Below are 27680 nucleotides of genomic sequence, written 5' to 3' on the forward strand. Positions count from 1 at the left end.
ACTTGAGGAGAATATTATGGAATTGGAAGAGGATGTAGATGAAGATGAAATGGGAGATGCGATACTGCGTGAAGAGTTTGACAGAGCATTGAAAGACCTGAGCCGAAACAAGGCCCCAGGAGTAGACAACATTCCACTAGAACTAATGACTGCCTTGGGAGAGCCAGTCCTGACAAAACTCTACCATCTGGTGAGCAAGATGTATGAGACAGGTGAAATATCCTCAGACTTCAAGAAGAATATAATAATTCCAATCCCAAAGAAAGCAGGTGTTGACAGATGTGAATATTACCGAACTATCAGTTTAATAAGTCACAGCTGCAAAATACTAACACGAATTCTTTACAGACAAATGGAAAAACTGGTAGAAGCGGACCTTGGGGAAGATCAGTTTGGATTCCGTAGAAATATTGGAACATGTGAGGCAATAATGACCCTACGACTTATCTTAGAAGAAAGATTAAGGAAAGGCAAACCTACGTCTCTAGCACTTGCAGACTTAGAGAAAGCTTTTTACAATGTTGATTGGAATACTCTCTTTCAAATTCTGAAGGTGGCAGGGGTAAAATAACGGGAACGAAAGGCTATTTACAATTTGTACAGAAAGCAGATGACAGTCATAAGAGTCGAGGGGTATGAAAGGGAAGCAGTGGTTGGGAAGGGAGTGAGACAGGTTTGTAGCCTCTCCCCGATGTTATTCAATCTGTATATTGAGCAAGCAATAAAGGAAAGAAAAGAAGAGTTCGGAGTACGTGTTAAAATCCATGGAGAAGAAGTAAAAACTTTGCGGTTTGCCGATGACATTGTAATTCTGTCAGAGACAGCAAAGGACTTGGAAGAGCAGTTGAACGAAATGGACATTGTCTTGAAAGGAGAATATAAGATGAACATCAACAAAAGCAAAACGAGGATAATGGAATGTAGTCGAATTAAGTCGGGTGATGCTGAGGGAATTAGATTAGGAAATGAGACACTTAAAGTAGTAAAGGAGTTTTGCTATTTGGGGAGCAAAATAACTGATGATGGTCGAAGTGGAGAGGATATAAAATGTAGACTGGCAATGGCAAGGAAAGCGTTTCTGAAGGAGAGAAATTTGTTAACATCGAGTATAGATTTAAGTGTCAGGAAGTCGTTTCTGAAAGTATTTTTATGGATTGTAGCCAAGTATGGAAGTGAAACGTGGACGATAAATAGTTTGGACAAGAAGAGAATAGAAGCTTTCGAAATGTGGTGCGGCAGAATAATGCTGAAGATTAGATGGGTAGATCACATAACTAATGAGGAGGTATTGCATAGAATTGGGGAGAAGAGGAGTTTGTGGCACAACTTGACGAGAAGAAGGGATCGGTTGGTAGGACATGTTCTGCGGCATCAAGGGATCACAAATTTAGCATTGGAGGGCAGCGTGGAGGGAAAAAATCGTAGAGGGAGACCAAGAGATGAATACACTAAGCAGATTCAGAGGGATGTAGGTTGCAGTAGGTACTGGGAGATGAAGAAACTCGCACAGGATAGGGTAGAATGGAGAGCTGCATCAAACCAGTGTCAGGACTGAAGACCACAACAACAACAACAACCTGTGTTCACCTGACCAAAGTCTTGTTCCTCCTGCCACCGAACTTCACTAATCCCACTATATCTAACTTTAACCTATCCATTTCCCTTTTTAAATTTTCTAACCTACCTGCCCAATTAAGGGATCTGACATTCCACGCTCCGATCCGTAGAACGCCAGTTTTCTTTCTCCTGATAACGACGTCCCCCTAAGTAGTCCCCGCCCGGAGATCCGAATGGGAGACTATTTTACCTCCGGAATATTTTACCCAAGAGGACGCCATCATCGTTTAATCATACAGTAAAGCTGCATGCCCTCGGCAAAAATTACGCTGTAGTTTCCCCTTGCTTTCAGCCGTTCGCAGTACCAGAACAGCAAGGCTATTTTGGTTAACGTTTCAAGGCCAGATCAGTCAATCATCCAGACTGTTGCCCCTGCAACTACTGAAAAGGCTGCTGCCCCTCTTCAGGAACCACACGTTTGTCTGGCCTCTCAACAGATACCCCTCCGTTGTGGTTGCACCCACGGTACGGCTATTTGTATCGTTGAGGCACGCAAGCCTCCCCACCAACGGCAAGGTCCATGGTTCATGGGGGGGACCCTAGAACTTAGACCTATATAAACGTAACTAACCTAAGGACATCACACACATAAATGACCGAGGCAGGATTCGAACCTCGACCGTAGCGGTCGCGTGGTTCCGGACTGAAGCGCCTAGAACCGCTCGGCAACACCGGCCAGCTGAGAATATAGAAGCCCTAACCAAGAATTAAGTATTTTTCCTGAATGGCGTCACACGATTCGTTCTGAATGGCGTCACACGATTCAGCTTCAGACGAAGTACGTTTGATAATGACAATATGATAGTGTACTTAGTACCCAATGAGTGCATAGTAATTTTAGATTAATCAATAAGCTTAATCCCACTGAATTTCATTGCTCATTTCTCACTAATTGCTAATACAGTTGCAGTGATCAGAAACCTTGTTCGTTGTGAGATATTGTTAACTTAAAATGTTAAGGCAATAGCACTTATTTAATGAGAAGTAGGAAACATATTTCGGCATATTAACGGCTATCATTTGGATTTACATATCTCCAAATTTTCCGTAAGGCATATAACATTAAAGGTTTAGATTTCAGTTACAAATTACGTCAACATTAGTGTCAGATTGTGAACTTCGGCATTATAATTTTGTCGATATATTTTATATTTTCCAACTGACGTTCAGGATTTGTTAATTAACTAATTAGGAAGCTCAATATTTTGAGTGTAATAAAATATTTTGTTTAGTATGGCTAAAGTCAATAATGAGTAGTGTAAAACACATTGTTCGTAGGCGAAACTATATATAAACCTAGGACTTCTGAGGTCAGGCAGTCTGCGGCTGAGAATAAAGGGAGCGACGAATACGTCTCTTGTTGTGAGTAGTATGCCGCAGTCCGAAAGCTAACATTCTGAAATATTCGCAAATATTGCGTACAGTTCGTTTTCATTACTCGTGGGCTTAATTCATGACTTCTGTGACAGTAATTACTCATTAATCCTCAGTAAATGTCGTGTGATTAGGTCCTCTCGTCGGGTAGACCGTTCGCTGGGCGCAAGTCTTTCGATTTGATGCCACTTCGGCGACTTGCGCGTCGATGGGGATGAAATGATGATGATTAGGACAACGAAACACCCAGTCCCTGAGCGGAGAAAATCTCCGACCCAGCCGCGAATCGAACCCAGGCCCTTAGGATTGACATTCCGTCGCGCTGACCACTTTTTTTCTGTTGATCTCGTTTTTTGTTTGGCGGACGTCCAACGACACCCGTTCAGGTTGTTCGTTGATCCGTTCACTCAGTTTTTTTATTACAGAGGCTACCTAAACCCTCTCACCGAAAACGCTGAGCTACCGTGCCGGCGCAACTCAGCGACCGGGGGTGGACATTAATCCTCAGTGAGAACGTATTAGATGAACGCAGTGATTACAGAGTCCTAAGAACAATGACTGGTTAGCAGGGAAGTATTGATGGACTTACTGATTATTTTTGTGCACTATCTTAATTTTTTCGTATTCCTTAAATGAGTTTGAGGACAGTGGTACGGGGGAGTGATATTTCACATTTTTTGCAATGTGTGAATCGTTTTGAACCACTGAAATGTGTTATATGATTACCGCACTAGAACAGTTTCAGAATCTATGACATAATGTATTAGGTAACAAGCAGCTTTCCTAGAGCACTTGCCCGCAAAAGGCAAAGGTCCCGAGTTCGAGTCTCGGTCGGGCACACAGTTTTAATCTGCCAGGAAGTTTCATATCAGCGCACACTCCGCTGCAGAGTGAAAAATCTCATTCTGGAAGCTTTCCTTTAATTCGAGATGTATGTGAGACTCAAAAATGACATCAGTGAATACTTTACACCTAGAGTGCAACTGAGGTGTTTTAAATCCACCTCTGGTGTCGACCACAATATTGCTATAACCTGTAACCAGAACTAACACCTCTATTCTAGTTTTGGAGCCCGTGCAGGTACCGAGAAGAACAGACGAGACTTACGCAAAAGGAAGCAGGTATGTCGGAACCTGTAAGCGTTAGAAAGTTGATGACATGATATTGATGTCACTATCGGTTAAAAGATGTATCAAAACATTATGACAGAGACACTTGTGTTTTGTGTTTTCTATATCAAAGTCAGAGTGTCGTTACTTACGGAGGATTGAATACGCTCAGGGTGAGGACCGTGTCGCTTTCACGAGCGACGACGTTTTTCTCCCGCCGCATCTGCAACAGAGTAAGCAAACGTAACACATAAGCCACACATAAAGCTGTATGATGACCATTGAAGAGGAAGAAAACTTATTAAAATCGCTTTTAACACGGTGACAGTTGTTGAGAAGATAAATAATTTACAATTTACAGGGAATGGGAGAAAAGGAAAGAGTTTGGAATTAACAATGAAATAATGTGAATAACATGGATAAATTACATCACTGCTGTATAAAAAATATTACAAGGCTCATTCGAAATAAACAGACCTAAGACCTAAGACAGGCCTTCTTTCGTTGTTCTTTCGTCATTCTTGTACATCAATAGTAATTTCTACGTAGGTATTATAGAAATAAGAAGAAAGCAGTTACTACATATACGTTGCTTCAGAGTGAAGTTTGTGACGACAAGGAGGTAAGAAGAAACGAAAAGAACTTCAAACACACATTTCAAAACATCCCACCGTATGAAATACATGAGTATCCATCAATTCTCTTAATGTAAAAAGAGAAGAAAAGTATTTAAAGCAAATCACAGAATGTCTATCAGAAAGGTAAACGATGCATCTATGATGGAAAAGTTCCAATAATGTATAACTGAGTTCGCTATATTTATATCTAGTTGCGTTGTACAACAAAAATCACATGCAGACGCTTATGTTTTTTCAGAACATATTAACTGTCAGCAGCAACAGACATGGTTCCATACAACTGCACGGGTACCTTGAGCCACAGTCCTCGAGGTCAGACGGAAATTCAACTGACTAGCAAGCTGCTGATCATATGCCGGAAGCTTTGAGATTCAAAACAAAATTAATCAGTAAACACGCTGTCTGGCACGACTACATATTGGCGTAACCAGGCTATCGCCTCACCAACAACTGAAATACTTATATTGAACAGTTTTTTTCGGATAATTATCTTTGCACTTAATCAGCCGCACAACTTTCCTTAAATATTTTCTACGTGACCCAAATTTTATAAACGTTTCCATGTGGAGCATAGAAAAGAACGGACGTACGAAGACTGTACTGAAATATGAAGTCGTGACTCAGTATACAGCACTTTCTATTCTCCGCGCTTGGAGATAAAGGTTTTACCGTCGTTCCCCATGTTCTATGAAGCAAATGCCGTATTGGTGCCTCTGAAAAGGGTACAATCCATTTTTTGTCCTCCTCCATTCTCGATGATACACTAATTCGTGTTCTTGCTTTTGTTCAAAAGTCAAACGTCTTAGAAGGGGCAATCTGGACTCGGCTATATGTAGCATGGGTTCAAAAGCTTTCACAAATATTATGGCATATGAAATCCATTATTCAGCCAGACGCCCGAAAAATTATTATACGAGGAACAGTAGATTTTCTTTCAAATAAACCAGATACTTCAACTTAATAATCGGAACCCTGCAAATAGTAATACACTACTTGCCATTAAAATGGTTACACAACGAAGATGACGTGCTACAGAGGCGAAATTTAACCGACACGAAGGAGATGCTGTGATATGCAAATGATTAGCTTTTCAGAGCATTCACACCTACAACGCGCTGACATGAGGAAATTTTCCAACCGATTTCTTATACACAAACAGCAGTTGGCCGGCGTTGCCTGATGAAACGTTGTTGTGATGCCTCGTGTAAGGGGGAGAAATGCGTACCATCACGTTTCCGACTTTGATAAAGGTCGGACTGTAGCCTATCGCGATTGCGGTTTATCGTATCGCGACATTGCTGCTCGCGTTGGTCGAGATCCAATGACTGTTAGCAGAATATGGAATCGGTGGGTTCAGGAGGGTAATACGGAACGCCGTGCTGGTTCCCAACGACCTCGTACCTCTAGCAATCGAGATGACAGGCATCTTATCCGCATGGCTGTTACGGATCGTGCAGCCACGTCCCAATCCCTGAGTTAACAGATGGGGACGTTTGCAAGAAAACGACCATCTGCACGAACAGTTCGACGACGTTTGCATCAGCATGGACTATCAGCTCGGAGACCGTGGCTGCGGTTACCCCTGACGGTGCATCACAGACAGGAACGCCTGTGATGGTGTACTCGACGACGAACCTGGGTGCACGAATGGCAAAACGTCATTTTCTCGGATGAATCCAGGTTCTGTTTACAGCATCACGATGGTCGCATCCGTGTTTGGCGACATCGCGGTAAACGCACGTTGGAAGCCTGTGTTCGTCATCGCCATACTGGTGTATCAGCCGGCGTGATGGTATGGGGTGCCATTGGTATCACGTCTCGGTCACCACTTGTTCGCATTGACGGCACGTTGAACAGTGGACGTTACATTTCCGATGTGTTACGACCCGTGGCTCCACCCTTCATTCGATCGCTTCGAAATCCTTCATTTCAGCAGGATAATGCACGACCGCATGTTGCAGGTCCTGTACGGGCCTTTCTGGATACAGAAAATGTTCGACTGCTGCCCTGGCCAGCACATTCTCCACATCTCTCATCAACTGAAAACGTCTGGTCAATGGTGGCCGAGCAACTGGCTCGTCACAATACGCCAGTCACTACTCTTGATGAACTGTGGTGTCGTGTCGAAGCTGCATGGGCAGCTGTACCTGTACACGCCATGCAAGCTCTGTTTGACACAATGCCCAGGCGTATCAAGGCCGTTATTACGGCCAGAGGTGGTTGTTGTGGGTACTGATTTCCCAGGATCTATGCACTCAAATTGCGTGAAAATGTAATCACATGTCAGTTCTAGTGTAATATATCTGTCCAATGAATACCCATTTATCATCGTATTTCTTCTGGGTGTAGCAATTTTAATGGCCAGTAGTGTACGTTTTTAGTTCCGATGACAGTTTATTTCGTTAGTAAATGCTTTCCCGTGTTGCGGGACTGGCTTCCGTCACGTTGCAGCTACCTGTGCGCTCCACCACATGTAATCGCAGGACGACGTGCAGCTGGGTCACGGTCTGACACCCCGGCCGTACAGTCTCCCAGGTCCCGACGCGCAACAGCGCAGCAGGTCTTCCGGCCACAACGCGACCTCGGCTGACGTGGATTCTGCCACGTGACGCGTAAGGGTAAGGGTCAGGGTCAGGGTCACGGCCACGGCCGCCGGCACAACTCGGCCGTTAATTCATTGTGTGCAGAGACCGACCACGCACTGTCAGACGCCGTGTGCGAGTCTGCAGCTTCTTCAGGGTTGCGTTACGAGGAACTTAATGTTTGTGCCCAGAGGTGCCACAAAAAGGTAGGAGGTTCACAACCACTGAACTTCGGCGTATTTGAAGAAAAGGAATGCAGGTTTTGTTGAACAAAGATGCGGAGCGACTTTTACCTTGTACAAACCAACACAGCATTTGCCTAAAGTGATTAAGTAAATCATGTTGCCGTTTTTGTTGCGGTCTTGAGACCGAAGGCTAGTTTAATACTCCTCTATCCCGTGCAATCCAGTGAAGCTTACATCTTTCTGAATCTGCTTACTATATTTATCTCTTGGTCACCCACTACAACATTTACTCTCCCTACTTACCTTCGATACTAAAGTGGTAATCCCTTAATGTCTTAGAATGTGTCCTATCAACTGAGCCTTTCTTCTAGACAGGTTGTGCCACAAATTTCTTTTCGCTCCATTTTATTCAGTATCTCTTCATTAGTTACAAGATCTATCCATCTAATCTTTAGCAGTCTAATGATTCTTGTATAAACTGTTCCTCGTATATGTTTCACTTCCATATATGGCAACACCCCAGACAAATACCTTCAGCAAAGATCTCCTAACATTTAAGTCGATATTCGATGGCAATAAATTTGTTATCTTCTGAAACGTTTCCCTTTCCACTGTCAGTCTACATTTTTTATCCTCTCTAATTCTGCCATCATCAGTTATTTTGCTGCCCAAATAACACAATTCGTCTACTACTACAAGTGTCTTGTTCCCGGCTGTAATTTCCCGCATCACCTGATTTAATTCGACTACATTCGACTCTCCTTCTATTACTTTTGTTGGAGTTCGTCTTATATGCTACTTACAAGACACGGTCCATTACATTCAACTACTCTTCCAAGTCATTTCCTGTCTGTGACAGAATTACTATGTCAACAGCGAACCTCAAAGTTTTTATTTCTTGTTCCTCAACTTCAATTTCTACTCCAAATTTCTCTTTGTTGCTCAGTGTACAGATTGAGTAACATAGGAGATAGGCTACAATTCCTTTGATTCCTCTCGACTCTTGTAAGTGCTTTCTGGTTACTCTATGATTTGTAAACAGACTTTTGATTGCTGTGTTTTGTCCCTTCAGATTTTCAAAAGAGAGTACTTCAGCCAACATTGTAAAAAGAGAAATCATCGAAAACCTAATTCATGATGGGCGGTCGGAAATCTGGGTCACGGAAGCAGATTAACCATAGTGCCAACGAATTCGCTAACAGAAAGATGTACAGAAGGCGGTAAAATGAAACAGCATGCAGTAGGGAATATGCCTTCCGTACTGACCGCTCCTACATATATTTTACCAGATGCAGTCGAGTGAGGAACTCAGTGGAGTTGGAAGGCCAGTTGACAGTACATGTATAACTGCAGTTGCGTCAAAATAATTGCCTTCCGTGACTCTCCAATTACACTGAGAGTCAGAATTCCAACGTTCTCCCGTGTATCACAGAATGTCACTTTTGATCGTGACCCCGGCATTACATTGGAATTTTAACACGGTCGGCCCACCAAATGTTATTCCAATAAAGAAGGCTATACAAGGTGAATCAGAACTCTGCCGACAAAATTTAGGCCTTTTTTGGGGGGGGGGGGTTCTGAGTGTATTCGTCTTCAATGAATCGTTACAGAGTAATTACATTTCTGTGACGTGTACATGCAGACAGAAGCGGTGACTGAAAATTTGTAGCAACACCAGAATTCAAACCCAGGTCTCCTGTTCTCTAGGCTGAGTCGCTAACCATTACGCCACTCTGGCAAAGTTACTTGGCACAACAGCAGGGACTGCCCTGGTACACCTCCCTCCTCAATCAAAATTCCCATCCACCCTCAGTCCACTTTGTGCTCCACTTGAACTCAAACAGCATTGCAGATCTCCAACTGTACTGGAATAGCACCTAGCACCGAAAGAAACAGTGGATCGTACCTGAAACCTAGGCATAGGTCTTTTAAAACACACAGTTTCATTCGATTAAAGCACCTATGCCTGTGTTTCAGGCAGGATCCACCGTTTCGTTTGACACTTACGTGCTATTCCAATACAGTCGGAGAGGTACAGCAATGCTGTTCGAAGTAAATGGGAATACCAAGTGGGATTAGGCATGGATGGGAACTTTGATTGAGGAGGGAGGCGTGCTGGGTAGACTCCGCAGTTGTGGAAAGGCACTGTGCCAGGGTGGCGTACTGGTAAGCGCATCTGCATAGTGAGCAGGAGACCTGTTACAAATTTTCGTTCGTCGCTTCAGTTTGCATACAGATGTCTGAGACTTGAAAAGGTCTCTAAAAACGTACTGTTTGATTTAACTGAATTTCGTTTGATTTCTTAGCCACATTTCCCTTTGTGTTGGACTGGAAGTATATACATGGTGTTACAAAAAGATAAGGCCAACTTTCAGGAAACATTCCTCACACACAAATAAAGAAAAGATGTTATGTGGACATGTGTCCGGAAACGTTTAATTTCCATGTTAGAGCTCATTTTGGTTTCGTCAGTATGTACTGTACTTCCTCGATTCACCGCCAGTTGGCCCAATTGAAGGAAGGTAATGTTGACTTCGGTGCTTGTGTTGACATGCGACTCATTGGGCAGGCATTGTTGGTGATGTCTTGATTGGGCCCCATGTTCTTCCACCTACGCTCAATGGAGCACGTTATCATGGTTTCATACGGGATGCTCTATCTGTGCTGCTAGAACATGTGCCTTTACAAGTACGACACAACATGTGGTTCATGCACGATGGAGCTCCTGCACATTTTAATCAAAGTGTTCGTACGCTTCTCAACAACAGATTCGGTGACCGATGGATTGGTAGAGGCAGACCAATTCCATGGGCTCCACGCTCTCCTGACCTCAACCCTCTTGACTTTCATTTATGGGGGCATTTGAAAGCTCTTGTCTACGCAACCCCGGTACCAAATGTAGAGACTCTTCGTGTATTTTGGACGGCTGTGATACAATACGCCATTCTCCAGGGCTGTATCAGCGCATGAGGGATTCCATGCGACGGAGGGTGGATGCATGTATCCTCGCTAACGGAGGACATTTTGAACATTTCCTGTAACAAAGTGTCTGAAGTCACGCTGGAACGTTCTGTTGCTGTGTGTTTCCATTCCCTGATTAATGTGATTTGAAGTAATAAAATCAGCTCTAACATGGTAAGTAAGCGTTTCCGGGACACATGTCCACATAACATATTTTCTTTCTTTGTGTGCGAGGAATGTTTCCTGAAAGTTTGGCCGTACCTTTTTGTAACACCCTGTATACAATGGCGGCAAATGTCGCACTGTGTGCTTTGCTTGGAAACACACTTTTCCCATTCACTCACGATATTTCCCGCTGACAACAGTAACACCCTCAAGCTTGCAATTAATATTACAGGGTTCTGCCTCTGAATTGTTTTTCCAGCAGTGTTTGTTGTACATTAACAGTGATAGAAAGCAGCGTGGACAGCTTTACTAGTGAAGATTTGGCCAGTAGGTATGCTGTGTATGGTTCCACTGTATGTAATTGAAGAACTGTGCAATGACGCTGTTCTGAGCTGTTCCAGCTGCGACGGCAACAACATCACAGCAGTCTCGCATCTACAAAATCTTCAAATGTGTGTGAAATCTTATGGGACTTAACTGCTAAGGTCATCAGTCCCTAAGCTTACACACTACTTAACCTAAATTATCCTAAGGACAAACACACACACCCATGCCCGAGGGAGGGCTCGAACCTCCGCCGGGACCAGCCGCACTGTCCATGACTGCAGCGCCTCACACCGCTCAGCTAATCTCGCGCGGCAGTCTCGCATCTACATAAAGGCGCTAATTCAGTGTGTTTCATGTACCTTTTAATGATTGCATATTACAGGCTTTTTCAGTGTTGTAATGGTAATTTCAGAGGAACAAAGATAATTAAGAGTAACAAACCGAATAAATCGTAATTATATTCAAAATATCCACGGGTGTACTGCCGGTCTACAGTGTCCAACGGGCCCGTTGGACACTGTAGACCGGCAGTACACCCGTGGATATTTTGATTATCAAATACGCCGGGAGAAACTCAAGAATCACGTAATTATATTATTGCTCCTTAAACCAAAAACTCAGAAAATATCCCTGAAAAACCTCTGAAACTTGGTCGATGGAGTACGCGCCCATCCAGTATGCTGGTCAAATACTCGCAGATTGTTGCTTCCTCACGAAGTCCGATATTTTGACAGTACACAACTTTATGCAACCAAAGTCATTTCTATCTGTCGACCTATAGTATAATTTACTGTATGGTACAATACTATAGTATAATTTGCTGTAACTATACCCAGCGATGAATAAAAGCGTGAAACTAATAACATAGCACGAAATTGGTTATCACCTACTGCCAGACATTGAATATTGTTTCAGAGCACTGGAATAACTTATGACTTTGCCCTAGTGTAACTTTCTTTTTCTCTTTTAGGTAACTGATTAACAATATGTTCAACAGAATTCATTTTCTGACGGATAAGAGGATCTACACTCACCACTGGATCTGATCTATTGGAAGACATCGCCTTGTTGGTCAATACAACCGAAACTTAAATCGATAGTGTATCATGATACGTCTAATGACGTGATAGAAGAAGAAACAGGAGTCGTCAGGGTAGAGACAGAGGATTCAGTAATAGGATGGCTTTGGACGATTTAAGATCAAGTAAGGCATAAGGGATAGAAAACTTTTCATCAGAATTTGCAAAGTCGTTTCGGGAAGTGGCAACAAAACGTCTATTTAGCTGGTGTGTTTAATGTATGAGATTGGAGATATATCGTCAGACTTTCGGGAAAACATTATCCACACAATTCCGAAGAAAGCAAGGGCCGACAAATGTGAGAATTATAGCAAAATCAGCTTAACAGCTCATGCATCCAGGTTGCTGACAAGCATAATACATAGAAGAATGCCAAAAAATTGGGGATGCATTAGAAGACATCAGTTTGGTTTTAGAACAGCTAAAAGCACAAGCGAAGCAGTTCTGACGTTTCGGTTGGTAATGGAAGAAAGAATGAAGAGAATTCGAAACACGTTCAATGGATTGTCGACCTGAAAAAGGCGTTCCACAATATAAAGTGACGTAAGATGTTCGAAATTCGGCGAAAAATAGGGGTTAGCTATAGGGAAAGAAGGGTGACACACAATACGTACAAGAGCGAAGCAGGAACAATAAGACTGATACACCAAGACGAAGTGCTCGGATTAAAAAGGGTAAGACAGGCATGTAGTCTTTCGCCCGTACTGTTCAGTCTATACATCGAAGAAGCAATAACGGATGTAAATGAAAACTTCGAGAGTGGGAATAAAATTCACGGTGAAAGGATAACGGTGATGAGATTCGCTGATGACATTGCTGTCCTCAGTGAAAGTAAAGAAGAATTACAAGACCTGTTGAAAGGAATGCAGTCTAATAAGTACAGAGTATGTATTGAGAGTAAATCGAAGGAAGACGGAAGCAATGATAAATAGAAGAAATGAGAATTGCAAGAGAAATAGCAGAAATGAGAATTGCGAGAAACTTAACATCAGAACTGTAGAAGAAGTTAAGGAATTCTGCTACCTAGATAGCAAAATAACAGATGACGGACGGAGCAAGGAGGACATAAAAAGCAATATCGTTCTGGCAAAGAGGGTATTCCTAGCCAGGAGAAGTCTACTAGTATCAAACATTGGCCTTAAATTCGAGGAAGAAATCTCTGTGAATAATGGAGCACAGCATTCTATGGTAGTGAAGCACGGACTATGGGAAACCGGAACAGAAGAGAATCGAAGCCTTTGAGATGTAGCGATACAGAAAAATATTGCAAATCATGTGGACTGATAAAGTAAGAAATGAGGTGGTCGCTGCAGAATCGGTGAGGAAACGAATGTATTGAAAACACTGACAAGAAGAAGCGACAGGACATCTGTTAAGACAACAGGGAGTAACTTCTATGGGACTAGAGGAAGCTGTAGAGGGTAAAACCTGTAAAGGAAACACAGATTGCAATACATCCAGCGGATACTTGAAGATTGCAAGTGCTACTATGATTTCAAAAGGTCGGCACAGGAGAGGAATTTGGCCTCATCAAACCAATCAGAAGAATATCGAGTCAGATAAAATGTCTTGGTCATCAAAGGTGCCCCGAGCAGCAATTTTTCAGCGAGCAATGTGTGGGCGTCACCTGCTGCGGGACATTCCCTGCGCCATACTTCCACCACTGCAGCGTCCGGAAGTGATGCAGTGAGGCAGCTGATTGCAGGAACATGATATGCGGTTTCTTACATCGGAGTGTTGCGGTCGCCGCTTGTCGTAAATGTCCCTGAGAAATGTATGGTTTTGCAGGAGCTACGGGAAAGGATTGCAATACGCCAAAACACCAAACACGATGCTTTCAATAGGCCATTCAGTAATCATCAGAATAAGTACCTGCAATGTGATCGTCGAAATATAGTTACACAATAGATTCTATATGAATAACATGGCAGCCTGTAGGCTATTCAGCAGGAAATTGTCATGTCTGTCCAATCTTCTAGAGAACACTAACGTTAATCTATAAAGTGAGCGTGGAGCATGTTTCTGTTGGAGCTACAAGTCTTTGTCGTCACAGGCAATATCTTTTATGTGTAGAGATAACTGATGAAAAAATTGTGTGAGAAGATGCAGCACTTATAAAATATTCGCACGTTGCTGATTGTGGTTCGTCTTGTTCTACGCAAGGCGTTCACTTCAGTTAATTCATCCTCGCTACCGAAATAGACAAACCTAGAATGGTAATTGCTCATTTTGTATACAGTCTTCAAAATTTCTTTACGGCCTTTCGTAGTTACACCAGAATATTTTGTCGTTTTGGTAGGAACAGTGCTGTGGGACATTTCTTTATACATTTTAATTGAATTTTTTATAATCGCACAAACTGGTAACAAGTTTGACCGTCTTTAACTGCTAAGCAGTCTTCGTTAGAACAGGTACAATAAAGAAACTCTACCGCAATGAAACACAAAATAAAAACTTAATATGTTCATTTGCTGTAGAAAACAGTAGAAGTTGCAATTATTACCAATTATAGAAATTAGAGGACATTAAGTACTCAAACTGTTGATCTGCCTTTGTGATTCTATGTAATGCGCCAAATCATTTCACCCATTGGCACGTCAGTGACGCTGTTTTGTAAAAGATGACACTTTTTCAGTTAGCCTCGGGAAAATAAACTGAAATAGGTGTATCACAAATTTCAAGACTCAGTACTTGTCTTAGGCAGGTGTGATGCGGCAGTAGAAATCCCGTTTTGAATTTCACTTATCTACAAAGAAATACATCCGGTGAAGTGGTGCAGCCTCTTGGGCAATCATATCGCACCGCGCCAAAAAAAGTGACACAAGTCGAAAAAACGACAACTTTTAGTTTGTCAATGAAAAGTGCGTGTGAAGTGCACCAATTTGCACGAGAAACATCACTCTGTCTCGCAAGTTGTCCAGTACAGGGCATTCCTGTCAGTTTTGTTGTCGGTTACTTCATGATTCACCGCGGGAAGGACAGCGTCGGTTCAGTGTTGCTAACGGCAGGTGTGCGTGGCTCAGTCAAGAAGAGCGCAACAGTCTGCGTTGTGACATTTTTCTGCATAATATAAGTTGAATGTAATTTTTAGCATTATTGATTATCAGAATGTCTCTGATTATACAGTGTCTGCATCTCACATTACAATTTCGTTCAGACATGCATGCATGTCTAAAGGAACATTGTTTTAACGATAACAGCTGACGTAAATACTACGAAACTTCGTGTGTTGCAGTGTACAATAAAAAAAGGAAAATTTCTGCTATTAAGAAAGTTCGTATTGCATCCCTTTTCTCAGCGGAAAGTATTGCTACATTACAAAAGCCCATTTACGATTTTGTGTTCTCGTAAATCGTTTTCTTTAAACTTTAACTATTTGATGTTCCTAATTAAATTGTATTAATTTTCATGAATTATAATGTTGCCTTTTGCATTTTCTTAACAAAACAGTACCAACTTTTTTCTCATTCTATATTCAAATTAAGTACAAATTTCGCCCGAGGGAGATTCGAATGTCATATTATATTATAGTAAGCAAAAAAAAAGTTATATTATTTGGGGTAGGAAAGTAGCATTTTGTATTACATGAGGGTCATAATAAAACAAAAGAAGGTTTTAGAAAACCAAGGAAAGTGACAACTCAGAGAACTAACTAAAAGTCACCTGGTAACACTTTACATTCGGTGAGAACAGAAGTACATTTCCGTATTACTGTTGCCTAGAACACAATGAAATTTCGTGCCAAAAATTCTTACTTGAAATTTTAACGAAGTTATAGCATTTTTATATAAGTTTTAAAGAATTCTTCATGTCGACTTTTCTCAAATATTGCTTTTTTTAGTTGTGTCACTGTTCTGGACGTGGTGCGATACGTATAGTTATCATATCAAATCTAAATAGCAAATGCTCTATATTTGGGGTACGACTCTCCCAATGTCTCCTACAGACCTAAACAATCGTGCAGGATAAGAGATGGCAGCGTCGCGTGGATGCTGATTCTGGTTCGTAGAGCCCACGGAACCGGAAAAGACGCTTTTCGTAGTAATCAGCAGTGCTGAGTGTGCAGCAGGCGATGCTGAGACAACAGGAGAGATAGGCCGTGCTGTTAGTTATCGTGGTTGCCCGCCGCCAGTGGTCGTGGGGTTCGGGAACCCCAGGCAACCGCCTTGACCCATCAACACCGACGGCCCCTGTCCAGCCTCAGTTTCCTCGTATTTAGCGCCACTGATAACAGAAGCCAGGCCGCTCAGTTTCAACATTCCTTCTTAGAAGATTACCATGAAAGAGAAGTATCACGTCTCACTGACGGATCTCATTTTTCAACTTCGTACGAAGTCCAAACAAAGTAGCTTGTAGCCACATTCAGGACTGCCTCGACAGCTCCTGTACAGTTAGTCTTAAATTACATAAATATTGGCGGAATGAAGAAATAGAAAATAAGAGAACCGTTTCATATTTAATTTCATCAGAATACAGAATAACGCTAGGCAAAATAAATAGAAGATGGTCTGTGGAAATACTTAAACATTTCTCTTCTTAAGAAGTAATGGATATTACCCAAGTTGTCTTTAATGAAAGAAAAGTTCACAGTCATTTAGCCGTACCTCCATGGTCATCGCATAACTTTCAACGTCCGACAGTTACATGTAATGGCGGCTGCATATCATATTCGAGGCCTCAGGCACTAAACTTTATTACAGCTTAGTAACCGGTATAGTACGGATACATATTGTTGTAAACTTCAGTTTCACTATTATTCTGCCGGCCGGGGTGGCCGAGCGGTTCTAGGCGCTACGTTCTGGAACCGCGCGACCGCTACGGTCGCAGGTTCGAATCCTGCCTCGGGAATGGATGTGTGTGATGTCCTTAGGTTAGTTAGGTTTAAGTAGTTCTAAGTTCGAGGGGACTGATGACCTTAGAAGTTAAGTCCCATAGTGCTCAGAGCCATTTGAACCATTTTTTTAAACTATTATTCTGAAAATGTATCAGATAAAAAAGTTACTTTTTTCGGAAAGCATCGCTTTATCTGAATCGTTTTTAACAAATCGCACTCCGATAACCAGTTAAATCGAAAGTGACCTGACTTCCACAGAATTTGTCTGACAGAGAACTGAAATTATGGGACACACTTACGCGAGTGTAAATGGTCCTCAGAGACGTCGTTGTCGTTCACACGTCATTATCTTTTCCACCGCTAGCAACGCTTCTTCAGTCGAATACCATAATTTCTTCACGCCACAAACAACGGCCACGTAAATGGTAAGTAAGCATTCCTAGCGACACGGATATGCGTGTGCGTTTCTTTTGCAGAATTGCTACTGAAATAACCAATTCGATTCGGTTTAATTTTTTCCGAACGAAGCATTTACACCGTGAACATAGTCTCTCGTTCTCTTCAGCACATGCGCGGAATGACACGTTCGATTACGAAAAGTTACGTTAGTGTTACAGTTGCAAAATCGAGATCAGCTGAGATTGCTGACCTTGTGTATCTGTCCCGACAGCTCCGCAAAAGACCCTCGCATTTTGCAAGCGTTGTAAATCAGTGAAGAGCTATCCAGTGAAGACATACCAACTTGTTTTCTTTTTTTTTTTTTTATCTGACTGTTTTTTGTGGTTATCAGCTCGTCACCAAAGACATTCATTTCTGCCGCAATGCTTGCAGGTTTCTACACTGAAGCGCCAAAGAAACGGATATAGGCATACGTATTCAAATACAGAGATATGTAAACAGATAGAAAGTGTTTGGGGCAGTTGTTAGATCGGTTACTGCTTTTACAGTGGCAGGTTATCAACATTTAAGTGAGTTAGAACTCAGTGTTATAGCTGGCGCACGACCGATGGGACACAGCATTGCCGGTAGCGATGAAGTTGAGACTTTCCCGTACGACCATTTCAAGAGTGTACCGTAAATATCAGGTATCCGGTAAATCATCAAATCTCCGACACCGCTGCTGCCGGAAAAAGATCCTGCAAGAAGGGGACCAACGGCGACTGAAGAGAATCATTCAACGTGACAGAAGTGCAACCCTTCCGCAAACTGCTGCAGATTTCAGTGCTGGGCCATCAAGTGTCAGCTTGCGAACCGTTCAACGATCATCATCGATATGGGCTTTCGGAGCCGAAGTCCCACTCCTGTACCCTTGATGACTGCACGACACAAAGCTTTAAAGCTCGTCTGGGCCAGTCAACACCGACACTGAGCTGCTGATTGCAAACATGTTGCCTGGTCGGACGAGTTTCATTTTATATTATATCGAGCATATGGACGTGCACGGGTATGGAGACAACCTCATGAATCCATGGACCTTCGTGTCAGCAGGGAACTGTTCTATCTGGTGGAGGCTCTGTAATGGTGTGGGGAGTGTGCAGTTGGAGTGATACGGGACCCAAGATACGCCTACGTACGACTCTGACAGGAGACACATACGTAAGCATCGTGTCTGATCACCTGCATCAATTCATGTCCATTCTACATTCCGACGGACCTGGGCAATTCCAGCAGGACACGGCGACACCCCACAGGTCTAGAATTGCTACAGAGTGGCTCCAAGAACACTCATCTGAGTCTAAACACTTCCGCTGGCCAGCAGACTCCCCAGACATGAACATTATAGAGCATTTCTGGGATGCCTTACAACGTGCTATTCAGAAGAGATCTCCATCCCTTCGTACTCTTACAGATTTATGGACAGCCCAGCAGGATTCATGATATCACTTCCCTCCAGCATTACTTCAGACAATAGTCGAGTTCATGCCACACCATGTTGCGGCACTTCTGAGTGCTCGAGGGGGCCCTACACGATGTTAAGAAGGTGGCTCAGTTTCTTTGGCTTTTCAGTGTATAAGCTCAGAAGTATCTTGACATTAGTTGGTCCAAGGAAATTAGACCAATCAAAATCCGTTTTTTAGTTTTAGTAAATTTCTCTTATTTTAGGTATCAAAATCAACATGTGCCCGTTCACGAGTGACGACAGCATTCCTGGTAACAGAGATTAATGACAAATCAGATCTTTATATACGGAATCCAAACAATATTTTGAGAAGACAACGACCTGGCTATGGTATTTTATACAGAACCATTGATGATAATGTAGAGAAAAAGGCATTATTAGGAGGACCGTAAAATATTTTGTGTAGAATTTCCAACTAATAAACCGATGGTTTCCCCGATACGTCGTACATGAGCACCTTATAGCAGAGTCCTCGAGGATCGAAACTATAGACGAGAAACACTTTCCAACATGTGTTCCACACTGCCAACGCTTATGTGAAGGCAGTCTACAGCGTATTCCCATACACGTTCGGAAATACCAGGCGTGTTCCGAGAAGCATATACAACCATCCACAGTGGTTTCCCGAATTTCCTCTACACTACCAGCATGGATGGAATACAGGGACGGAATACACCAAACCTTTTGAATATTTGTTAATATAGGAAATGAATTTCCTCTGTGAGTCCGATATCATTGCATTGTGAATACTTATTACAATTTCTTTATTTATTACGACGTTTCGCCTCCTACGAACATGAGATATCTGCAGTCTGACGATCTAGCCGATTTTATTCATAAACTTTTAAATATTCCCATACAAAAAATTTCAGCGGGTTCAAGTCGGGAACTGGGAGGCCATGGTGAGCAAAGACAGATACACTAGCTGTCGCAACACTATTAACGGTACTTGTGTACCCGGAATTATATTTATCTGATTTATTACTTAGCACCTTACGCCTCACTTGCAGTGTTTCAAAATAGACGTAGCCTTAGACATTAACACTGTTGTAATATATGCATCAGAGCGCTTGCGGATACGTCGTATCGAGGAAACGATTAATTTTCTGACCTATGTTTATCCGCATTATTTGCTTGTTTCACTGTCTCCCACACGCTCCTTTCATTTGTACGTGTAATATATACCCTGCACATACAGTTGAAGACGCACGTAATAGGGTATTTCAGTATTTTGTAGAATGTCGCTTGTTAAAGTTTTTATCAACTCATAGAAAATATCGGAGCTACGTATAGCGTGATCAGATTTATTTTAAATTATTTTTTCCTTTTTCGTCTGGAATATAGCACCTCTCAGCAGCTGGGTTACCGATTGTCTAACGCAGACTCATTTTGAAGAGAAATAAGAAGTATCATGGTCTTTATAAGTAATTATTACACTGACATGTACAAACACGACACTAAGACGTGGAGAGAAATTAAAAGACGACTGAACCACAGAAGAATCGGAAACAGATTACTGCAGACAAAGAAAGCCATATTTACCAAATAAGGTTGACGGTTATCAAGTTTCAACATGGAATTCAGAGAGAAATTATGTAAGTTGCGCGTCTGGAGTACAATCTAGTAAAACTAAAAAATTAAAAACGCCGGAACTGAAGGAAAATGGTCTGATAGTGTGGTTTTGTAAGCGATGTTAAAAATTATGGGGTCAGCAGGAACCGAGGGGGAGAAGAAAAAATCGTTGGAAATGTTCACTAGAAAAGAGCCATGGTAGTGGAACATTTGATAATTTAGTACTGAAATATGCGTCATTGGTGAAATACTGTAGGGGAAGTTTGTCGACCATGTTGGGTGTGGTAAATAGTGTCGAAACGAGAGACATATGGTAGAATGAAATGGAGAACGGTATCAAATGATATTAAATAAAAAGAAATGATTGGTCATCTCACAGTAACGTGCCCGACATGATAAATATACGTTATAATGTTTACACCGGTCGTGCAAACACATGCCATCAAACTCTTACCTTTCTTACAGTCGAGGATTCAGGTGGCGTTGCAACATATTTTGATCACAGTAAAAGCTGAGTATAGAAGTACTAGAAGAAGGACAAAGCCTCAGACAGCAAAATAACACAGTAAAATATACTCTAACCCTCTGACGAAATGTTCACACGATATTTGGGACTATTGTTAGAAACTAACTTTCCAGCCGTTGCAGATGAAATCAGCAGTGCAATGAAATTATACTCGCTCATAGATTTTAATCCTAACTAAGTGTGACATAGCCTTCTATTGGGCGACTTGGTGAGATGTTTTGCCGAAAAGCTGCTTACCTTATACAATACGAGGAGCTCTGAGTGGGAACCCCCTGCCGTCGGCTATGCGACTTTTACTGCAGCGGCGTCTGTCACGGAACGGCCTGAGTTGTCGGCTGCGGCAGGCTGCTTTCGGAGGAGCCCAGTAGGGTGGCAGCACTGTTGGTCGCAGGTTATGGTAGAACAGTGGTCGGCGTGCCCCGGCCGTCTCTTTTATACGCGGGACCGCTAGCCGGCCGACGCCGCCTCCTACTCCTCAGGGTCGGGGACCGCGTGCCGCCACCGCCGGCGTGACGCACGTGGCGCTCGGGAGTGGGGGCAGTGCGTACTACCTACTACCTCCAATAGAGGGGAAAGGCGGGAGGGAGGAGGCAGGGGAACTGTTCAGATGAACTGCGCGGGGAACCCCGGCGCCACCTGCCAGAGGCAAGAACTGGCCCAGCTTTCTCCCTAGAGATCCCGTGCTGCTACTTCACCAGGTATTGATCTACCACCAGAATCAGACCGAGTGGCTCACATCTGTCAGTCTTCATTGCTATCTCTCACCTGCCTGTACCACTCTCTCCTTTCCCACATTTTAAGTCAAAAATGGAAAAGATACAAGAAGTCGCTTTTTTCAATTCGTCAAGTTTGGAAGCCTACACTCCATCAAAAGGCTATGCAAATCGTATAGCTGATACATTTTCCTACCATGTTTCTTTTTCTTCGTCCTTTCTCGTTTCCATCTTCCTCGTCCAATCTTCATCCTCCCTACTCCAACCTCGACTATCCACACTCCAACCTACATCTATCCTACTGAAACCTCGATCCTCCCTACCCCGGGGTCCTCCCTACTATAGCCAGCACCCTTCCTTCTCATTTTGTGCACCCCACTTCGCCCACCTTCGCTCTCGCCAACTCATGTTCTTATCTACGTTATTAGAATAATACACATCCACGTACATGCACACACCCATTCAACCCCACAACATACGTACTGTTTAATTTTTATAAGACCCGAGAACAGACCTGGACGATTCCGCGTTGCTAACAGACTATCTTGTCGTCCATTACCATTCTGCGCCATTTAGATTCGGTGGGGAGGGATACGCGGTCTTCCAGGTGTTGTCAGCTTTCCTAATATTGGAGCCGTTACTTCTCATTCAAGTTTCACTTCAACCAGCATAGAGCTATAGTGATTGTATGTTGGTATTAATGCGCAAAACCACAAAACTAGCAGGAAAACAAGAACGTAAGCTACAGAAAAGGCTAAATTTAAAATCATATAATTATTGTGTTTCTTTTACTTTATTTTTAGCACGATGGTTTCCTGCATTAGTGCCAACGTACAATCAATACAGCTCTTCGGTCAGCGTGTGTGACTGCCATGTGGAGATCTGTCATATAATTACCCGTAACTTCAGTAATAAATGCTTCACGGAGATGTTTCCACGTCGAACTTATACTCTCAGCTTTCGTCATTGTCAACAGAGTGACAAACATGACGGGGAATGATCTCTGTGAAGAGTTCGGTCCACAATGTCGCAAACCATGTGCTGTCTAGAAAAACAGGATTCCGAATTAGCAAGAAGAACTTGAAACAGTGAACGAGACCAGTGTGACGCCAATTGCAGCATCTTCTGAAGAAAAATCAGCAGAAACAGTAATTACCATAGCATAAAATTAACTAAAACGTTGTAAGTAGCTTTTACGATATATATTTGGCACTAACTAGTCTTGGTTGAGAAACCATAAAGTTCGGGTTCAGAGCTCCCTTCTGTGACGAACTGTCTTAGCTCTGAAGTTTAGTCTCCTATCGGTTACGATTTTTTTGTTTTTGTTTAAAAGAAACAAACATAACAGTTGGATAAAAATTTCTGTAGCCAATACGTTTAAGAAAAAAATATTTTTTCTAGTTTTCTTCTTTAGTCTTTGTCACCATTATCTGATCCTGTTTATGACGGGAACTGATTGTAGTTAATGTCATAGGAGATTTTCTAATACTAAAATAAAACACTTGTCGTGGCTATAATATTCTTCAGAGACACTTCGCACCCTTGGCACGATTTTGCACTTTCAGCGATTCGTAATCCAATTACACTACTGCCCATTAAAATTGCTACACCAAGAAGAAATGCAGATTATAAACGCGTATTCATGGACAAATATATTATACTAGAACTGACATGTGATTACATTTTCATGCAATTTGGGTGCATACATCCTGAGAAACAGTACCCAGAACAACCACCTCTGGCCGTAATAATAGCCTTGATACGCCTGGGCATTGAGTCAAACAGAGCTTGCATGGCGTGTACAGGTACAGCTGCCCATGCAGCTTCAACACGATACCACAGTTCATCAAGAGTAGTGACTGGCGTATTGTGACGAGCCAGTTGCTCGGCCACCATTGACCAGACATTTTCAATTGGTGAGAGATCTGGAGAATGTGCTGGCCAGGGCAGCAGTCGAACATTTTCTGTATCCAGAAAGGCCCGTACAGGACCTGCAACATTTGGTAGTGCATTATCCTGCTGAAATTGAGGGTTTCGCAGGGATCAAATGAAGGGTAGAGCCACGCGTCGTTACACGTCTGAAATGTAACGTCCACTGTTCAAAGTGCCGTCAATGCGAACAAGAGGTGACCGAGACGTGTAACCAATGGCACCCCATACCATCACGCCGGGTGATACGCCAGTATGGCGATAACTACTACACGCTTCCAATGTGCGTTCACCGCGATGTCGCCAAACACGGATGCGACCATCATGATGCTGTAAACAGAACCTGAATTCATCCGAAAAAAAAGACATTTTGCCATTCGTGCACCCAGGTTCATCGTTGACTACACCATCGCAGGGGCTCCTGTCTGTGATGCAGCGTCAAGGGTAACCGCAGCCATGGTCTCCGAGCTGATAGTCCATGCTGCTGCAAACGTCGTCGAACGGTTCGTTCAGATGGTGGTTGTCTTGCAAACGTCTCCATCTGCTGACTCAGGGATCGAGACGTGGCTGCACGATCCGTTACAGCCATGCGGATAAGATGGCTGTCATCTCGACTGGTAGTGATACGAGGCCGTTGAGATCCAGCACGGCGTTCCGTATTACCCTCCTGAACCCACCGATTCCATATTCTGCTAACAGTCATTGGATCTCGACCAACGCGAGCAGCAATGTAGCGATGCGATAAAGCGCTATCGCGATAGGCTGCAATCCGACCTTTATCAAAGTCGGAAACGTGATGGTACGCATTTCTCCTCCTTACACGAGGCATCACAACGACGCCGGTCAACTGCTGTTTGTGTATGAGAAATCGGTTGGAAACTTTCCTCATGTCAGCACGTTGTAGGTGTCGCCACCGGAGCCAACCTTGTGTGAATGCTCTGAAAAGCTAATCATTTGCATATCACAGCATCTTCTCCTGTCGGTTAAATTTCGCGTCTGTAGCACACCATCTTCGTGGTGTAGCAATTATAAGGGCCAGTAGTGTATATTCCTACTTAAGTCTTTCTCGATGGCGGTATAATGGCAGTTGGTGTTGATGTACTACCTTCCAATGGCAGACACAAAAACAGTAGTGCGGAAGATCAGTTTACAGTACTGATTATCTTTTCTTGTCTTGGGTCCCCATTGACTGGTAAAATTACTTTATTTACAACCTACACAACTGCAATTACACTTATAGCGATTTTCAAGTGGAACAATTTCTGAAAAATAAGATCTACGGAATATTTTCATTTAGTAGAAGTGGAAATACAAAACTACTAGACGGTGTATTACATGTCATCGTCACATACTGCATAATCGGTAAATATGTTCATAACAAAATGACGGGAGAAAACACTGCAACACCAAAGCGTAATTAATGTAGAGTAACTATATTCAGTGAATACATCTGTCTAGGCAACATATATAAGTGACTGACATTGCAAGATCAGAGGTTGATGTAAGCACGAGATAAGGCATTACAAATGTGTAATGCTGGTACATTAATATCCGATGTAGCCGCCGAAATATTGAATGCAAGCATGCATTCATTAAGTATTCCATTCAAACAATGGAACAGAATACTGAAGATGTGGTAAATGATGATCAGTTTAGTTATAGGAAAAGTAAAGACACCAAGAAGCAAGTCTGTACAAAAATCAAGAGATTTTCGTAGGACTCGTCTACCTGGAAAAAGAGTTCGACAATGTAAAACTGTGCAAGATGTTCGAAATTCTGAGAAAAATGCGGTAAGGAATAGGGAGAGACGGATAATATACAATATGTACAAGAGCCAAGAGGAATAATAAGAATGGACGCCCAAGAACGAAGTTCTCGGATTAAAAAGGGTGTAAGTCTTTCACCCCTATTGTTCAATCTGTATAATGAAGAAGCAATGAAGGAAATAAAGAAAGGTTCAGAAGTGGGATTAAATTGGAAGGTGAAAGGGTATCAATGATACAATTCGGTGAGGACATCGTTATCTACAGTGAAAATGAAGAAGAATTACAGATCTGCTGAATGGAATGAACGCGTTAATGAGTGAAGAATATGGATTGAGAATAAAGCGAAGAAAAACGAAAGTAATGAGAAGTAGCAGAAATGAGGACAGCGAGAAACCGAACATCAGGACTGATGGTCACGATGTAGATGAAATTAAGGAATTCTACTACATAGGCCGCAAAATAACCAATGACGGGCGGAGCAAGGACATCAAAAGCTTACTAGCACTGGCAAAAAGAGCATCCCTGGCCAAGAGAAGTCTACTAGTATCAAACACAGGCATTAATTTGAGAAAGAAATTTCTGACACTGTACGTCTAGAGCACAGGATTGTATGGCAGTGAAACATGGAATGTGAGAAAATCTGAACAGACAAGCGAAACATTTGAAATGTGGTACTACAGACGATTCTTGGAAATAGGTGGAATGATGAGGTAAGGAATGAAGAGGTTCTGTGAGGAATTGGAGAGGAAAGGAATATGTGGAAAACAGTGACAGCAAGAAGGGACCGGATGAGAGGGCATCTGTTAAGATATCACAGAATACTTCCATAGTTCAGGGAATGACTTCAATGGTACTAGAGGGAGGTGTACAGGGCAGAAACTGTAGAGGAAGAGAGAGATTAGAATACATCTAGTAAATAATTGAGGACGTAGGTTGCAAATACTGCTCTGAGATGAAGTGGTTGACACAAGAGAGGAATTCAGAAGACTGACGAATAAAGAAAGAAAAAAAAAAAAAAACAAGAAGAAGAAGCTCCTTCATTCGTTTGTTGTAGTCTGCTGTGTCCTGTACAATGGTAGCGTTGCCCTTGTCTGCCTGTGCCATTACTAACTGAGGGTCTTCTTCAGCTCCACGATAGCACGTCGTTCCTCCCCGCTTATGTTTTCTTTGTATGGCTTTACATCAGTCAGGACTCGTATCGTTTCTTGTCGGATATTCTCTGCTTTAGCTCGTGGTATATGTCGTAGTCACGGTCAGTGATATTGTCACTCCATCTTGTGGCTTGTTGAAAGGTTAGCCTGTCGACCTTGTCCCAGTCTCCCATCTCCAGCTTTCTTGTCAGGAAGAGGTGCGGTTCACACAGTTTCCTGTTGTTGTTGTTGGTGGTGATGTTGTCGAGTCTAATACGAATGTGCCGGATCCTCTTTCTCAGTAAAGCCTTATTCGCCTGTAAACAGATATTCTTAGCCTTGTTCGATTTTGTACGGTACGTCAGCTGTAAGAGTTTTAGAGCTACATTGGTGTCACTACATCTTTTCAGGAAAGCAGAATCATTCAGTAGTTTACCTCTTTTTAGTCGCAGCGATTAAAGCTGCCTTATGTTTCTGTATACTTCCTGCCCAAACAGGTTAGTTAAATTAAGCGTAGGCTTCCGGGGGCTCCTCCCACCATCATCCACACAGAAGTTCCCCGTTCACACTTAAACCATGAAACCCCACAAAATCAGCGATGACGGACACCTGTAGGCGAAACTATGACACCTTAGATCCGTTTCTGCAGCCATCGGTTGTGGCAAGAATATGACAGATGAAACTATGAAGATAAAGTATGAAGCCAATACCGAATAGCAGAAGGAAGCACAGAACGTAGACCTATTACCATATGTACAAGGGGTCACTGAACGTGTGGGCAAAATTCTCCGCCGAGAGAGCACGAAGCTAATCTTTCGGAGCAAAAATAAAATTAAAGATGTTACAGGTCCAACGACAGATGCTGTCGAGAAGCTAAACACCGCAGAAGTCTACGACATCGGTTGCGAATGTGGGCTAGGACGTGTAGGCGAGACTGGGCGGCCGATAGCCCAGGAACTGTAGCTCATGAAAGATATATCCGTCAGGGACAAGGCACACGGGCAGCGGTGGCGGAACACTGGGATAAATGCGATGGCCATTAAAATTTCTACACCACGAAGACGATGTGCTACAGAAGGGAAATTTAACCGACAGGAAGAAGATGCTGTGATATGCAAATAAGCTTTTCAGAGCATTCACACAAGGTTCGCGCCGGTGGCAACACCTACAACGTGCTGACATGAGGAAAGTTTCCAACCGATTTCTCACACACTAACATCAGCTGACCGGCGTTGCCCGGTGAAACGTTGATGTGATGCCTCGTGTAAGAAAG

At 42.7% G+C, this 27680-nt stretch overlaps 1 protein-coding gene across 2 annotated transcripts in view; it reads right to left on the reverse strand.

Moving 5' to 3' along the window:
• The window catches only part of LOC126251766 (proton-coupled amino acid transporter-like protein pathetic), an 83230-nt gene that overhangs the window by 45374 nt on the left and 10176 nt on the right, over nucleotides 1-27680 (reverse strand). The window contains exons 1-2 of one of the 2 annotated variants that reach the window (XM_049952387.1): nucleotides 21107-21287; nucleotides 4253-4323 (exon numbers count right to left, since the gene is read on the reverse strand). In XM_049952387.1, coding sequence (XP_049808344.1) covers nucleotides 4253-4323 — 71 coding nt within the window. In that variant the 5' untranslated portion in view covers nucleotides 21107-21287. Of the gene's footprint in view, nucleotides 1-4252; nucleotides 4324-21106; nucleotides 21288-27680 lie in introns of those variants that run through there. The other variant, XM_049952386.1, reaches the window with a different exon arrangement.

The sequence above is a fragment of the Schistocerca nitens genome, chromosome 4, assembly GCF_023898315.1.
Source record: "Schistocerca nitens isolate TAMUIC-IGC-003100 chromosome 4, iqSchNite1.1, whole genome shotgun sequence".
In the NCBI taxonomy this organism is placed as follows: Eukaryota; Metazoa; Arthropoda; class Insecta; order Orthoptera; family Acrididae; genus Schistocerca; species Schistocerca nitens.